The 16,912-nt window shown below is 43.6% G+C and overlaps 2 protein-coding genes and 1 pseudogene across 2 annotated transcripts; all 3 read right to left on the reverse strand.

Annotated features, from left to right (window-relative positions):
* Window positions 1–102: 102 nt before the first annotated feature.
* LOC114426227 (glucagon-1-like) lies at window positions 103–1,258 on the reverse strand. The gene is made up of 4 exons (XM_028393489.1): window positions 1,186–1,258; window positions 1,000–1,106; window positions 570–719; window positions 103–441 (listed from the first exon to the last, which is right to left on the reverse strand). The coding sequence occupies exons 2-4, from the start codon at window positions 1,095–1,097 to the stop codon at window positions 321–323; spliced, it is 369 nt and encodes a 122-aa protein (XP_028249290.1). The 5' UTR covers window positions 1,098–1,106; window positions 1,186–1,258; the 3' UTR covers window positions 103–320.
* A 594-nt stretch (window positions 1,259–1,852) lies between these two features.
* On the reverse strand, window positions 1,853–7,276 carry LOC114426017 (dipeptidyl peptidase 4-like). The gene is made up of 26 exons (XM_028393110.1): window positions 6,953–7,276; window positions 6,776–6,863; window positions 6,315–6,410; window positions 5,882–5,973; window positions 5,732–5,806; window positions 5,605–5,657; window positions 5,455–5,527; window positions 5,255–5,375; window positions 5,019–5,173; window positions 4,849–4,946; window positions 4,642–4,771; window positions 4,464–4,499; window positions 4,294–4,392; window positions 4,144–4,214; window positions 3,962–4,015; window positions 3,780–3,889; window positions 3,658–3,705; window positions 3,480–3,578; window positions 3,327–3,396; window positions 3,030–3,224; window positions 2,869–2,923; window positions 2,698–2,797; window positions 2,574–2,632; window positions 2,434–2,506; window positions 2,289–2,362; window positions 1,853–2,210 (listed from the first exon to the last, which is right to left on the reverse strand). Exons 1-26 carry the CDS (start codon window positions 6,953–6,955, stop codon window positions 2,118–2,120), a joined length of 2,220 nt encoding a protein of 739 aa, XP_028248911.1. The 5' UTR covers window positions 6,956–7,276; the 3' UTR covers window positions 1,853–2,117.
* A 3,550-nt stretch (window positions 7,277–10,826) lies between these two features.
* Window positions 10,827–14,084, reverse strand: LOC114426185 (major histocompatibility complex class I-related gene protein-like; annotated as a pseudogene).
* Window positions 14,085–16,912: the final 2,828 nt, after the last annotated feature.

Here is a 16,912-nt window from a genome sequence, read left to right on the forward strand (position 1 = left end):
ACTGCCCTAAAGTTTGAAGTTTTTCCATCACACGGATCATTTTTAGTGTGTGCTGTGTGTCTCATCTCACACAGTGTGGTGACGCATCAATCAACACAGTGGAAAGGTTCAGGTGATTTATTTCAGCACGACCACAAGGAACATCAAGATAAAGCAAAGTAAGGCAGGGGAAAGGGTCAAGAAGCAACAAGAAGCAGCTGATTGGCTTAAGATCTTTCTGTCTCCCCTGTCATCACCGTGGAATCAGACACAGGCGGGTTGGCTTATGGACGAGAAGGAGGAGGAGGAGGAGGAGGAATGAGGAGGAAGGACGGACAAGCCTACTCTCTTCTGACTTGTCCAGACTTGAGCCTGGCGACAAAGTCTTTGATTGCCTGATCCGTGAGGTAGGAGCTCACATCGCTAGTGAAAGTGCCATCAGCGTGGCGCTTCTCTGCAGCGCTGAAACACACGATGAGAGTGAGTGGATGTGTTGTCAAACCACATTAAATATACTTTGTTATTCTGCTACAAACTCCAATCTTTACTTATAGCTCAGAACACTACAACACTGAAATGTTTCCACTGACCCGCTCCTCTTGTTGTTCATCAGCCACCGAACAAAGTCCTGCGCCTTCCTGTCCTCCAGATATTTGCTGTAGTCGTTGGAGAACGTTCCCTCTGAGTGCCTTTTCACGCTCGACAGCTCCCTGGGCTCATCAGCTAACGTGTTGTCGACACTGCAGCAGGGGGACAGCACAAGGTAACACACCACTCTGCCTACAGCGAGACAAACTTTCATTTTAATCTTAACTATGTAGAACTGATGGAGGATTGCTAATAGAAAATTGAGAAACCTGCAAAAATTCACACAAACATATAATCAGCTGTTCCCATTAATTGATTTGAAACTGTTTGAAATTGTCTTATCTTAACTAGAGAGTGTTTACATGACACTATTTCAAACTCAGATGCTCAGTCTCAAAATGCTGTCGTCCTTTAAACTAAGCTGAAGTCTACCTTGAGCTGTCATCCGCCTCGTGCAGAGGAACCTGCCAGCTGCTCCGGATGAAGCCGAGGACCAGAAGGATGCCAGCCAGGGAGTGGATGCTTCTCATGGTTAGAGTCTGTGATGGAGAGGACAGGCACATGAAAGAGAATCAGACAGCTACAGCAGGTAAACCAGTGGACGAAGGTCCAACTCACCTTTTCTCCTTTCTTTCCCAAAAAAAAAGTTAGTTCCTCTGCTTGCTGCTGGTCTCTGTATCTGACCGTCCTCCCCCAGTTCGCTGCCTTTTATACAGGCAGAGGAGGACGGATCTGCTCAGGTGGGCCCGTCCACCTGTTATTCTCAACCCATTAGACACAGGGGCCTCCACGAATCGGCCGAATCAACGAGCCGAGCGTTTGTCCATGAAAGGAAAGGCGCCGCTCATGCGTGATGCCAGCTGGTACTTAGGTGTTAAGATCAAACAACCGCAGCTCATCCTGTCAAACAGACAGTCGCGGAGATGTTTTAATGTGCTACTGTGTCATCATGATGGGAAGGCTATGTGGTCATATCAGGCTGGTGACTCAGTATTGGCGGATGCGTTCTGATCCGATTCAAAGGATTACAGATGTCGATTGTTTCTTTTGGCATCAGTGGCGCTTATCTGTGTTTGACAAAGAGCCGCCGCTCAATACAGCGTTCACTAAATGACGCAAAGCGCTTTTTAGATTTTTAAATGCTGAAATAACTCGTTGTCTTCTTATAAGAATGAAATTATTTTAATTGAACCAATTTAAAAGTTGTTTTATGTGGCACCCTCCTGTGGCTGTGTGAGGATCATGTGTCATTTTTAGAAAACAGCGGCTCACACTCGTTCTTGTGACTTAATTCTTTATTATTTATAAAACACTTAAAACAGAAAACAGTCAACCAGCTGATGGATTAAGTGAAACTGTATGAAATCATGTTTTGATATATAATTTAGTGCAGCACTGTACAGACACTCAGATTTTTCACGTAGGCAGGAAGGAGAATTCACAGGCACAGAATATTACAGGGTGTGAAGCACCGTCTACTCATCAGGCTCCAGCTTCTGAATATAATAATAAGTTTGTAATTAATTTAAAAAAAGAAGATCCAGTGGACTTTATGCAAAACACCTCTTCAGGAAGTGGCTCATGTGCGTGTAGACGTGCTGATTGGCCGAGCCCGTCAGTCCATGATCCTTGTCTGTGTACCACTGAAAGACGAAAGAGGAAAGTATCGATGAATATGTGGCAGCAGTTAAAATAATTAATACAAATAAAAAATAACACACCATGGCCTCAAAGTCCACCTGCTCGTCCACCAGAGCCTCTGAGATCTCAGCCGCCTGCTGGAAGTGCACGTTGTCTGGAAAAAAACACACACAGCAGTTTATTTTCCGTCTTTTTAAAAATATCTTAAAATATCCGCACACTCACCGTCAGCTGTCCCGTGAATCAGGAGATACTTCACTGCATGGAAGTTCTTCGCTCGGCCAGTCACTGTGGAATTCTGCACACAGACAGATTTAATGTCAACACTATTAATACACAGAGATACACACGTGTGTGCGACTCACAGTGTAGGCGGCCATGTTCTGCGAGGGCTCCGTCATGTAGCGCTCTGTGTAGATGGTGTCTGAACGGAGACATTCGTTAGCTGCCGTCTCAATAAAGCGATCGGGACACAACATGAATACACACCATAATATTCCCACTTGGAGACGGGAGCCACCGCCATGCCACACCTGAACACCCCGCTGCCAGAACCCAGAACCATGGAGGTGACGTATCCACCGTAGGACTGAGGGAGACACGCGGCCGCTCAGTCAAACGTGGATTTAAGGACAACAACCAGAAGCATCGATCACTTACCCATCCCCAGATAGCGACCCTGTCTCTGTCAATGAAGCCCATTTTGATGAACTCCCTTTAAAAAAAGACGTGTGTGAACATACTCAGAAACAGGGAGAATCCAGTTTTGTCGAGCTTTTCCTGGGAGAACTGGGAATCTGTTTGTATAAACTGCTCCTCACCTGGCTGCTGTTATCTGATCTTCCACCTCATAGGTTCCCAGACGTTTGTAGATTTCATGCATTAACTTGTCGCCCTGGAAACCGCTTCCTCTCCCATCAAAGCTGGCGACGATGATGTTCTCCGTGCTGGCCAGGTAGGTGGCCCAGCTCACCCGGTAGCTAAAATCTGCTTTCTGACTGCAAGGCCCTGCGTACCTGGAAGTCCAAGCAAAATCCAGACTCCTCTGTCACATACAATGACGGAGGATTTGGGATTTTTTTCACTTTATTTTCGTGATTTCAAAGATGGATTCTTACACGTCTATTAGTAAAGGGTACTTCTTGGACTCATCAAAGCCTGGAGGCAAAAACATCTGGTACCAGAGATCTGAAAAGAACACAGGGAGCTCATTTTATGATCCAAAGCTTAACACATTAGCGGCTATTGCACTTTGAGTTGAATCTACTTACTGTATTCTCCTAGTCTGAGTTTATTTCGACGCATGGTGGGCATTCGGATGCCAGATATCAGGCCGGTAAACACTTTGTTGTCCTCCAAAACTTTAAGTTCTGCAAAAACAATGTGAAAAAACCGTATCAACGTAAAGTGTTTTCAGCTAATATCTCTTCCGTATGGGTCGCAGCTTACGTGTGTTTTTCCTGTTATCCATGAGAGCATGATGAGGAATCCCAGGACCTTCAGGGAAAACAGAAAGTGTTGAAATATTTATATTTAAACACTGCAAACGTGCAAACAGGAGCGTCACTGACCCCTGCAGCTCACTGAGTAGAAGGAGGCGTTGTGGCTGAAGTAAGCAGAGTTATATTGGCAGCTTTCCCCTAACGAGCAGGTCAGACATGTTTTCTCTCCATTTGACCACCTGAAAATAAAAACATGGTCGGTCAGGAGTGTTGTTTCATCCACATGTGTGATTAGGAACGACGCCTGGTACCTGTAAACGTTCCTCCCTCCCGGCCTCTCGCCTTCTTCATTACTTGAGTAATACCTGAGGAGGAGAGCAGCTCAGGCTGTAAACTATATGGCACCGTGACTTTTTAATTGTAGGTAAACATCATAAATCTGCAGTAAAGTTTCAAAACATGCAGATAAATGAAAGGAATGAATCGGACGTACACGCTGTCGCCAGTCACTTTCAAAATGTCGATGACTTCCCACTGTCCTGAGGTGATGGCCGTAGCTTTGCCCTGTGTCAGTTAGACGCAATGATACATGATAATGAACATTGCAAGGAGATGGTTTAACATTTGGCTCCTGAGTGCTGACCTCAGACACGTGATGAATGTGTTTGTACTGGTTGGTGTCGCTCATGAGCAGGTAGTAGCTGTTCTTGTCTGTGGCAAACACCGGCTCTGGTGGTGAGAACTAAGCAGGACAAAAAGCGCCATTATCCTCTGCATGATATAAAGGGTTAAATTTAATACTGCATACCGTACCCGCCCGATCCAGGCCCTGCTCATCACCTCCCGATGCTGCAACAAATACAATAAAAACACTTATTATTATTTATAGCGGCACCACCCTGGCATTATCAGCTTGTATAAAACAGAGTTTCCCAATATTTTTCTTTCATGTTTTAAAGGGACAGTTCATTAGATGAACACCATGTTGTACCTGGACAGGATCCCAGCTAGACCCACTGAAGTTGTAGATCTGGACGATGAGGTGGTTTTGAAGTCTCTTCAGCCACTGCACGGCCAGGCGGTCATCTGTCGCCCAGGTGACGGAGGCCAGGTAGTGCTCGCTGAGAGGAGAACGGAGAGGCGGTCAGACTGAGTCTGAGGAGTATTTTGGAATCAATAATAGAAAGAGTTACGTTACACGGAGCTGAATATGTCCGGAACGACGACTTCAGTGATCTTTGTTGTGTTGTCTGTGTCCACGACAAACAGCTTCACCACAGGGTTAGGTGTCCCCGGCTGCAGAGAAAACACTGTTAGACCGACTGACCAGTGATGATCACATCAGTCAATCAGTACTAGGGCGCCCACCTTTGGGTACGGAATGGAAACAGTGCTGGGGTACTGCTTGTCTCCGTACCATGTGTACTCAATGTGGTGGACCTCTGTGTCATTGAACTGAACGTAGGCCACGTACTTCCCTCCAGGTGACCACCAGAGGCCCTGATTGGACGAGAACATCTCCTCTGGAAGGATGGAAGCAGGACGCCATGTTTGAGGATTCAGTTCCAGCAGCACTGAGGTTGATTTAGGAGGTTTCCACTCACCCTCATACACCCAGTCAGGGACCCCATTTATAATCCGGGTCTCTTCGCCGCTGAAGGTGACGCGGTGCGGCGGAGCCCCCGGGCTGGTCTTTATGTACACATCGTTCCTCCACACGAAGGCCTGCAGAGGCAAACACCGACTGTCAGAGAGTGTAGAAGGAGGCTGTGTGTGATTGTCTGTCACCTGCTTCACGGCGTACCAGTTTGTTGCCTTCAGGGGCCCAGGCGAAGTACTGGACTTCATCAGGGAGGTCAGGGGGGCTCACAAATGTGCTTGAAGAGGTTTGCAGTGAACATCATTATAATGACATGTTGCATCACGTTTGTAGTGAAAGATGTCAGATACTTACTCTGCTTCACGGTCATAGAGTGAATATGAGGCGGTGAACGAATGTCTCCACACCTAACAGGAAAAACAAAGCAGACACATCAGTCAGCGGCTGCAGAGACGCAGCAGACTCCACATTACCAGCGTACCTTGGAGTAGTTGCTCATGAAGGCCACATACTTCCGGTCAGCAGACAGCTGGTAGTCATAAGCATTGTTTTCACCCTGTGTTTGGAAAGAGGGCGTCACTGTCGTGTGTGTGTTCACGCCACATACACACTAACAAGGTGGACGACTTACAAACTTGTCTGAGCTCAGGAAGAGTGTGGCCTCGTCCGTGGCTGCATTGTGGAGGAAGATGGAGCTGTTGGACTTGTGCAGATACTCATGATCTGTGGAGGAACGTGAGCACAATGAAGGCAGGCTACAACCAACCCCAGCGTGCAGGGGAGGACACGCAACACTCCAGTAATAAGTAATGCATGATTCATGATGATTTAATGATCACATGACACTGTTCAAAGGGTAATTCCACGTTTTTTTACATGTTAAAGGGGCAGTTCAAACACTTTTTTCCTGTGTCCTCCTGTACTGTTTGTTGAGACTGATGTGAGTTTTGGAGATGTCGGTCAGAAATTCACAGATGTAGGAACTACACTACAACGTGCAGCTGATAGATAATGAGTCATCATCATGGCTTTTATTTTACAGGTGAAATAATGGCGGCTCCCACCTGAGATCCACTTCATGTTGTAGGACTTTGGCTTCAGTGAACTGTTGAAGACGTCCTCCAGGGTGAACGATGTCCCCCCGTCCCCCTCCTTATCCTCTGAAACACAGGGCAGGACAGTTGGGACCTGGCAGAGACTCCAAGGTCACAGGTTACAGATATGATATCATGGACACACACCATGATCATGCCATAAAGGAGAGTTAAGTGCTGTAAAAGGCTCTGATAATGACAAGTGGAATATTGCTGACGTCACTGTGTGATGAAGGAAATTGTCGTGGAGATATTTAAACGGGGAGACTTCACTGTAATCTTTAAAGATGACAAAGTAAATATATAAATGAATTCGAAGTGGTGCCATTTCACAACGCGTAATTACGCGTGCGTAAAAGTTCTCCTTTCCCCCGGACGGTTTAACGGTGCGTCAGACCGCAGAGGGATTTGTTTAAAAAGCAAAGACTCACCTTTCAGATATATTGCCGTGGGCACCGCTATCAAAATCACCACCACTGCCACGCCGAACACTGCGAGGAGCGCCTTAGCTATGGAGACCTGTGCGGGAGCGAGCGGACAAAAGTCACCAAACCGCTCCAGAGAACAAAAAAAACTACAATTGTGACGCTTGAAACACAAACATGTACCATTGTTCCTGCGTGTTATGTTTCACCGACTTCAGTCCAGATCACAACTCCATCGATCCACCCCGCCTCGCGCAGCCAGGGACAGCAAAGTTATGCGGCGCGCATGGTTCGCTGTTAAATATTATCTCAAGCGAGGTTTCAAAGGTGGCACAATAAATGTCCGGCGGAGTAAAGTTCGTCTGCTTGGATGCTGTTCAGAGTTTTGAGGAAGTGTGCAGAGCTGAGTTCGAGCTGCCCACGCTCACTGTCCATTCATACGCAGCTGCAGCGGCGCGTTCACTGCGCTTTTTACGCATCGTTCTGTCTGTAAACGCCAAGTTTGAAGTTGTTTATAGACGAAAAGGAAGTGTATGGTGTTATCCAAAGGGAGCTGCTGTGTCTGCAGAGGGGATAGCGTGAGATGGCTCAGACTTCTGTTTTCTTACTGTCCTGCTGGGTGATATGAGGCGTGTACAATGAAGGAGTTCAGTTATTTCATTCAGGAAAATTAGGACGTCAGAGCAATAATGATTTTTTTGTTGAACTAAGTTAAATTTCAAGTCTTCATTTGCAGATTTTAGGCTTGAGCACGTTTATTTCTGGTGTAAAGTTTTTAAAAATCACTTTTGGAGTCGGCCTCTAGTGGACACTGGAGGAACTGCATGTTTTTGGCAACGTCAGCTGCTTCCTGACTCCACATTGCCTCAGTTAACTAGCTGCTGACTGACTGATCACATAACTGGCCTAAATGCTAATAAACTGATTGTCATAAATCACAGAGCAAATACTCTGTATGTACATAATCATTAATGTCCTTCCTGTTTCCTTGTGTCCCTGAAGGCAGCGTGAGAAAAAGGCATATTCAGCTTTCAGAAAAAAAATAGTAGGATCATTTTTGATGGTATCAAACACACTTCGGTGCACCAGGCCTGACATAAAAGTCTATTTCAGTCCTGTGGAAGTTTCCCTCTGACCAGCCACAGTAAATGCTAAGAGCGTGTTAAAAGCTTAACAAATAAAAAGCTGTGCCTTTATGAGGAATAGACATCATATTCTGCACTTGTTCCCCTCACACCGGACATCCTCAGCAAACAAACAGGCAGTGGCTGTCTTCCCTAATGCAGCGCAGCCTTGTTTGAAGAACGTTACTTCACAGATGCCTCCATTTATCCGACACTTAGCTCAACTAGGAATCGTTTATAGGTGTCACTTCAGATAGAGTCAGAGACAGGGAGGAGGAGGGATAACAACATGAGGATTCAGCAGAAGGGATGAAGACACAAGTTCATGTTCATGCAACATGAACTTGTGTCTTCATCTCTCTCCGTGCTCCACACCTTCATGAATCTCCTCTCCGTCTTTGCTCCAGAACATCAGGGCTCTGTCAGGGTAGAAACCTGTAGCGTGGCAGCTGACTGCAGAGGAGGGAGTCTTCTGGAGGAGAGACACTGAGGGAGGAGATCAGGCAGAGATAATGATTGCCATCAATGGTCATTGATTACACTGGGTTATTCTCATTTCTGGACTCTTGAATATTTTGTTGGAGGAAAGTATCCACAAAGTGATAATTCTATTTTACTGATGGAGAAATAACACAAAGAACCAACCTGTCCTCATCAGAGAGCTTCTCCCATGTTCCAGAAACATCTGCAGCCAGTGTGGGAAACGGTGATTGATGAGTTCCTTATTATAGTGTATCATGGTGGTGTTACTGTCCCACATCTGTTTATATGAACTCTGACAGGTTCTGGAGTCCAGAGGATGCAGTGCTGTAAATCTTCAGTGTATGTTTCACTGCAGGAGAAACATGGATGATGTCAGTGAATAAATAAATACAAATATGATCATAAATATGATGCATTCAGTGTTCTCATGAACTTGTGGAGCAGAAACAAAGATGATAAAGAATGTGTTCTTACCTGCTGATGAAATGTGACAGAAGAGAAACAACAAGAAGAACAAACACATCTGATTAATCATGGTTAATCAGAATTAGTATGTAAAAGTCAAAAAGCAGCTTCATCAGAGGAGACTGAAGCTGAAAGTAAAAGTTCATGTGTGAACCTGTTAGACAGATCCGAGCTTATAGAGACAGAACATCTTCATGTGTGAAATATTTGTTTGTTTATAATTCATCACAAAATGTGAGTTTGAAGTCTGTGTGTAAAAACAAGCAACATGAACACACAGGGCTTGTGCTGCAGTCTGAGAGGAGCAGCAGTGAAACTGATGGTTCAACATGTTTGTGTGAAGTCTGGTGTTCTGTTACAGAACCAACGCCCACTGGGTCACTTTCCACCGAACATGTCAGTGATTTCTTTTTCACATCCATGAAATAAAGTTCTAATCTTTGAATGTCTGTTTTCCCTGAAGCTGTTAATCTCAGGAGGATTACATAATCTGATAGAAATGTTCCTTTGTCCATATTTCACAACACATTTTCTAACTCTCACAAACTCGCCTCTTTCTCTCAGGCTGGTCAGAGTTACAGTCAGCATGTGAGTGAACAAGTGAAAACATCAACACAACATGCTCCATCCATCATAAATCTGTGCGTTGTGCGCTCCGTTAGACGGCGCCCTGCTGTGAGGAGCTGCAGGCCGAACCGACAGACTGACAACAAACTTTATGACCAGTGTGTGTGTGTGTTTTAAACCTACCTGCAGATGAGACGTGACAGACGAGCAGCAGTAAAAGTAACGGTACCATCTTGTTGTGTTCTTGTTGTGTTCAGAGGGCTGGGCTGCTTCTAACAGGACAGGGACTGTTTCCAACTTTATTTACAGGATCGACAATGACAAACTGATAAATACACATTACGAATCTCTGATTTTCTGTTTAAAGAGGAGTTTGACTTTTTTACATCTTCATGAGTTTATAAATATTTATGATTTAATTAATTTAGGTGTGTTTATTTATTTGTTATTTTATGGAGGAATGTGATTTTTCTTGGTTTAGTGTTGAGGCAGCACTCACAGCAACATGATCATTGTAGCATATTAATGTGTACAAGTTTACAGAAAATAAAATAAAACACAAAAACAATGAGCACGAGCTCATCCAGGAGAGGCTGACGAAGCACGTGAGCTGTGGGAGGAGCTCCTTGATGAGAACAGGTACAGTCACATGACCTGGTTTATTTCAAGCATCACTTTATATGTCAGAAAACATGTGATTGTGTGTTTGTGTTCACTCTGCTCCAGAGAGGCTTCAGGTTCAAACACATCAGTTATGGTCCACTAGGGGGCAGTGTCTCATCTGATTTTATATTATACAAGCAGAGCAATGGACTGTCAGGCTTTTTATGTTCTGCTGGCTCCTTGACTCCTTCATCACAAATGTGTGTAAATAAGAACAGCACACAGCCGTACTTCCTCCAATCATCAGTTCCACCTCACACCAGAGTTTTATTGATTAAAACACACACATAGAAAACTGAGCAGCTCCTTTCTGTGACTGCAGGTGCTGCTGATCAGCAGCTCTTCATGACTGATCACCATCAGGTGTGCAGAGCTCAACGAACCAGGTGCTTCCTGCTCTGGTCCTGTGTGTGTGTGTGTGTGTGTGTGTGTGTGTGTGTGTGTGTGTGCGCAGGAAATGGCTTCACACAGAGCAAAGAACTGTGTCACTGCATAGTTTAGACCTTCTGTTTAATGCCATAGTGGTTGCAACACACACACACATTACTCTACTTCTTAACTCAATATCATACTGGTTACATCATGGAGAGAGGTGGTGGGCCGATAGGGGAGGCGGTGAGTGCGAGGGCTCGTCATCGCTGCTTGCAGCTTTAATTTACATTATAACATTATTTACAACTCACAGAATAAAAGCCTTCAACTGTTATTGTCAGGATCAGTGTGGGAGGAGGAAACAAATGCGAGACACAGGGCGGTTACTAATCAAAACGAAGCCTTTTATTACAAGAACTGAAGACAAACAAACCCACAGACATCCAAAGATGACGAGACGGACTGGCAACGCACGGAGGAAGAGACAAAGACTAAATACACAAGGAGCAGGGGAGACAGCGAGACACAGGCGGCACACATTAGGGCAGATCAGGTAATCACACACAAGACAATACACAAGGAGGGCCGGACTATCAGAATAAAACCGGAAGCACGAGACAAACACTAGAAACAGGAACTAAACAAAACCCAAAACAAGAAAACAAACCCCAAAGAACACAGGATCATGACAGTTATTTTGTAGGTTTGTCGTCTTCACATTTGTAGTTTAAAGTCTTTACAGAAAAAAGAGCTTTGTTATTTTTTAAATAAACCTTGTGTGTATTATGTTGACTTTTAAAGCCCAGCACCACAGTGGCATAAAATAAGAAAAAGAACTGTATGTATACATGCAGCGCTGCCTTTTGATAACACAAACCCCTGTTGTCTGCAAATTAGTGTCAACCAGCACCTGCTGCCCGAGAGCAGAGATATGATGGTATCTATGACTGTGTTTCCCAGCAGGTTTAACTCCTGTGGGTGAGTTCATTTCACAAAGTTGAACGATGAAAGTGACGGAAATCATGACGTTTGTTTCCTTCAGTGAGCTGTGTTTCTTTCAGCTGTCAGGTTTGCGGCCTCTGGAGCTAAAGGATGTTTCCAGGTGCTGTGAGGAAACATGCAGGAAATATATTGATAACATGTAAATGAATGGAGAGCTTCAGTCTGAAGTCCAAATATTATTTCAGAGAGTCAGAATATCTGTCATGTGCAGACACAACGTCAAAATAAAACTATCATAGCTCACCTCTCATCTTTTTAGAAATCATGTATCCACCAGCAGCTGCCATGACGACTAGAACAACAACTGCAGCGATGACAGCGACAGTTATTTCAGGAACAGACACATTATCAGGCTTCACTACTGAAAAGAGAACAAAAGATTGAGAAGAGTTGTATTTATGTTGTATTATAATTTCAACTTTAAATTTTTCAATTAAGACAAAATATGAAATAAATTCACCTCTGTTGGTTCTGATCAGGGTTCCATCCAGCTCATTGATGATCCTGTCCTCAGCACCCTCAAACTGAAACTCACAGTGGTACCTCCTCCAGTCCTCCTCTGGGACTGATGAAACAATCAGATCTACAGTCATCTGGAAGGTTCCATCATGGTTGGGGAGGATCTCTCCGTGCTCCACACCTTCATGAATCTCCTCTCCATCTTTGCTCCAGAACATCAGGGCTCTGTCAGGGTAGAAACCTGTAGCGTGGCAGCTGACTGCAGAGGAGGGAGTCTTCTGGAGGAGAGACACTGAGGGGGGATCTGGAGAGAGAAAAGAAACAAGAAGACATCACTAACTTTTATATATAAATATAAATGCATTGTGTCAATATAAGTTTTAAAACTTGTAGAGTTCATAACAACCTGCAGAGGACTGATTCACTGAGTTTATCTGGTTTCTGGACTCACACAGACCTAAACATCAACTTGACTAGTTGTTGGAGGAAAGTATCCACAAAGTAATAATTCTATTTTACTGCTGGAGAAATAACACAAAGAACCAACCTGTTCTCATCAGAGAGCTTCTCCCATGTTCCAGTAACATCTTCAGCCACTGTGGGTATATGATTGATGAGGTTCGTATTATACTCCATCATGGTGATGTTTCTGTCCACTATCTGTTCAATGATGCTGGCTTGAGGACCCAGAGCGATCCATGTGAGGGTCTTCAGATCTAATCTAAGGAAGTCTTCTCCATTATAACCATAATGTGCAAATCCAGAAGACTCTCCAGTTGTTTCATCCAGTTCACAGCCAGATATACCCTGTAAGATGATGGCACCTGAAAGGGGGGGGGGTTACATTAGGAAGACGTTCAATCTGTAAAAACTAACGATGGATTTCTATTTAGATTTCATTATAAACATGATGCTGTACCTTCACTTTGGATGGTTTGTCTCAAACTATAGATTGCAGATTTGAAGAGAAGAGGTATTCTCACTAAGCACTCCTGACGGCCTGCCTCTAATAGCTCAGGATTCTTGTTATATAATCTAACAAACCAGTCCTGTTTTATTTCAAATATCTCGTTGGTGCTGTCACAGCGAGTCACCTCCACATCATCAACCTTTGCAACATACATGAACTCTGACACATTCTGGAGTCCAGAGGATGCAGCGGTGTAAACCTTCAGCGTATGTTTCACTGCAGGAGAAACATGGATGATGTCAGTGAATACATAAATACAAATATGATCATAAATATGATGCATTCAGTGTCCTCATGAACTTGTGGAGCAGAAACAAGGATGATAAAGAATGTGTTCTTACCTGCTGATGAAATGTGACAGAAGAGAAACAACAAGAAGAACAAACACATCTGATCCTTCATGGTTAAAAACAGATGTCTGACAGAAGAAGCAGCTGGTGGAGCTCCTTTAGAAGAGACTGGCCGAATCTGGAAAAGGAACACAGCTGATGTGTGTGAACGTTTTGGACGGATAAAAAAAAGAAATATTCATGTGGGAGCAGAAGAGAACCTACATTTAGAGAGCTTCTTCTTTTACATGTGTATACATCCATCCAGCATGAAATTATTTTTATTTACTTGACAGAGATGTTTGTAAATCATGAAAATGTGAGATTCTGTCTGTATGTAAAAGCATCAGTGCTTCTGGACACATCAACAGAACAAACCTGTGCTTGGTATTTCTTTAGTTCCAGGGTCACACAGGCCTGTCTGAAACAACATGGACTCTGCTGACCAGCGTGGACCCACTGAGTCACTTTACACAACTTTGATCAATGATGACAGAAAGATCAGATGTATAATAACATCTAACACAACAGACAGAAATCCTTTGTCAGTTTTTACAGACTGAAGCTATCACAGGATTTCTGTCTGTTTTGTTAGATTGTGTTATACATGTGTACAGGAACATTCTGTACACTTCAGCAGAAACACTGATGTCAGTAAATCCAGCATGATTCACTGTTCTCAGTAACATGTGACTAAAAGAAGAGGGACTGTGACAGAGCGGAGCAGAAATAAAGCTGTTAAAGAATGTGTTCTTACCTGCTGATGAAATGTGGCAGAAGAGAAACAACAAGAAGAACAAACACATCTGATTTATAACACTGAAAACATGTCGGCTATGACAGAAAAAACTAATGGTGGAGCTCCTTTAGAACAGGCTGGCTGAAGGTGGAAGTAAAACTTCATGTATGAACTTGTTTGGACACATTTTTTAAAGAGAATTTAAAGAGACAGAGCAAAACCAAGGCTCATGTCTGAAGTGTTTCTGATGTACACATCATTTTAATGTTTATATTTCTAATCGCTTTAAACAGTTTCAAGTTATAAATGTTTTTTTCTTCCATCGTGTTACACACATTAGAAATAATGTGATTTTTTCATTTAGTTGAAGGAATGTAATTGATGGTTGCTGCTAAAGTCCAAAAACACAGCAGATCATGTAACATGTTCTCACCTGAGGAGCTCATAATAATGTAACAACAAAGCTCTAAAACAAGTCTGACACACCCCAAACCCATCTGGACCACAACAACCAGACACTTTTAAGAAGATGAAAACTATATCTAGCGCCCCCATGGGGTCACATGGATAAGATCACATACTTAAACACCTTTGTGTTAATTGGCACTTACACATTTGTGTACACAAAACAGACGTGGAGTTCCACAGGGCTGAATACTGGGCCCACTTCTGTTCACAAAACAGTGTGTGTGTGTGTAGCACACAGTAACACAGAACAATAATATAATTAAAGCTGCAAGCAGCGATGACGGGCCCTCGCGCTCCTTGCGGTCCGTAGGACTCGCAGCTGCCTCCTCCCCTATCGTCCCACGTCCTCTCTCTGACATGGGACATGAGCTGTGGTCTGCAGGGCAGAAGAGTACAGCAAAACACACATATACAAAAGACAGGTCCTCCGGCCAGTAGGTGGCGCAGTGACTGTAGCATATCAGCATATTAATCTGTGCAGTGTCCGATGTCCAGCATGACTGTAAAGTTTAATCCACGTAGGATGAAGTATGAGGGAGATACAGCATCAAAAATAACTTTTGGTCCCTAATGCCTTAAGAGTAACCAGACCAATTTTCAGGTGGAAAAGTGCAGGGAGTGAAAAATGCAGTGGCGCAGTTTTTTTCAAAATGGCGGACTTCCTGTTCATTTTAGAGGATACCTCCAAGAGTCTTTTTTCTCTTCTCGAGGCGATACATATGTGTACCAATTTTTATGTCTGTAGGTCAAACAGGGTCTCAGATCTCATTCTAGGGGGCGCTGCTGAGCCATGTGGCCATGCCCACATATGACGATAATGTGACATGAAACCCAGTCCTGTTTTATTTTGCACATGTCGTTGTGTCCGTCACAGTAAAGCACCTCAACATCATCAAACGTTGAAACAAACATGAACTCTGACACATTCTGGAGTCCGGAGGATGTGGTGATGTAAATCTTCAGCGTATGTTTCACTGCAGGAGAAACATGGACGATGTCAGTGAATAAATAAATACAAATATGATCATGTATATGTTGAAATATTCATGTGGGAGGAGCAGAAGAGAACCTACATGAGTTTTAAAGACTTATTGTTCCAGCATGGTGCAGACAAGATCATAGCAACAACCAAGAAATAATGTGTGTGATTATTTTTATTTACTTGACAGAGATGTTTGTCATTAATCACAAAACTGTGAGATTTTGTCTACAAGCTCAGGGATTCTGGACACAAAAGATGTGTTACAGTTATGAGGACAGAACAAGGGGTAAAATAAGAACAGTTGGAGCAGGTTTCATTTTTTTTGTTGGTTGTCACTGCACCAGTGCTCTGACCTGCTCCCTGTATGGTGCCTCGTCATCATTATTGATCAATCCAACAATAGTTGTATCAGCTGCAAATATGATGAGTTTGGAGCCATGGGTGGCGACACAGGTGTTCAAGACTGGACTCAGAACACAGCCCTGAGGAAGACCAGTATTGAGGACGGTGGTGGAGGGTGTGGAGGTGCCCATCCTGACATGCTGGGGTCTGTTAGTCCGGAAGTCCTTGATCCACAGAGACAGGCTCCAAGTTGCAGTGTCTGCAGTTTGTTGATCGGTCGGTGTTAATGCAGAGCCGTGGGTAGCTTCTTGAAGCCAGAATGAAATCTGAACATCTCTAAATAACATCCTCTTTAATATAATGGTCAGTGTGCTTAGTCAGTGTGGTCTGAGCTTCACCTGCACATTTTACAGCCACTGTTTCCTGTGATCTGTGGTGATGATGATGAGTACAAGTGATGTGACACAAGCAAGCAGTGTTGTCTGATCATAGATTGTTTATTCTGTAGAATTTGTCAGCATGCTATGTTAAGATGGATTTTTTTGGCAGGGTCACTCGTCCTGTGTTCACTGCAGAGGCTGCAGGTTTGGATCTATCAGAACTGATCAGTTACTGTCCACTAGAGGGCAGAATTTGGGCATGTTTAGTGTCACATCTGTTGGAGAAGTGAAGTGTGCGCTGAATGAAGGGATGCCACTCATTTATTTACATGTAGTAATGAGAGTGTTTTTTAAGTTACAGAATAAGAGAATTTAAATGTTATTTTATCATAAACTGTCAGAACACACAAACAGACTGAAACCTTGTTTATAATATTAACATGTTAATAAAATTGTATCTTCACATTTAGTTTAATGTGTATGGTTACTAGAGAAAAACATTTTTATAGACAAACAGTGTGATGCACAGCCTCATGGAACAGGATTTATTTATGCATTTATGTATCTAGCGCCCCCGTGAGGTCACTTCTTTCACTGGGTTTGGTTGTCCTGCCTATCCCTCGTGATGTCTGGTTGTGATGCTCTCTGTTGTCCTTGTTCCAGTTGTCCACATGTCCCACCTGGTCCCTCCACATGTATTTAGCATATATACAGTATACAGGATATACAGGATAATATTTTACAAAGATGTTCTTAGAAAACAAAATGTTTGTTTCCCTTCAGTGAGCTGTGTTTGTT

Source organism: Parambassis ranga, chromosome 2, assembly GCF_900634625.1.
Source record: "Parambassis ranga chromosome 2, fParRan2.1, whole genome shotgun sequence".
Classification (NCBI taxonomy): Eukaryota; Metazoa; Chordata; class Actinopteri; family Ambassidae; genus Parambassis; species Parambassis ranga.

Coding starts and splice junctions, on each gene's coding strand:
- LOC114426227 (XM_028393489.1), bottom strand. CDS start 1,097: ATGAGAAGCATCCACTCCCTGGCTGGCATCCTTCTGGTCCTCGGCTTC. Junction 720..999: donor GAGGCGGATGACAGCTCAAG/GTAGACTTCAGC, acceptor CCCCTGCTGCAG/TGTCGACAACACGTTAGCTG. Junction 442..569: donor ATGAACAACAAGAGGAGCGG/GTCAGTGGAAAC, acceptor CGTGTGTTTCAG/CGCTGCAGAGAAGCGCCACG.
- LOC114426017 (XM_028393110.1), bottom strand. Junction 6,411..6,775: donor CACGGCAATATATCTGAAAG/GTGAGTCTTTGC, acceptor CCTGTGTTTCAG/AGGATAAGGAGGGGGACGGG. Junction 4,947..5,018: donor TTTCCATTCCGTACCCAAAG/GTGGGCGCCCTA, acceptor TTTTCTCTGCAG/CCGGGGACACCTAACCCTGT.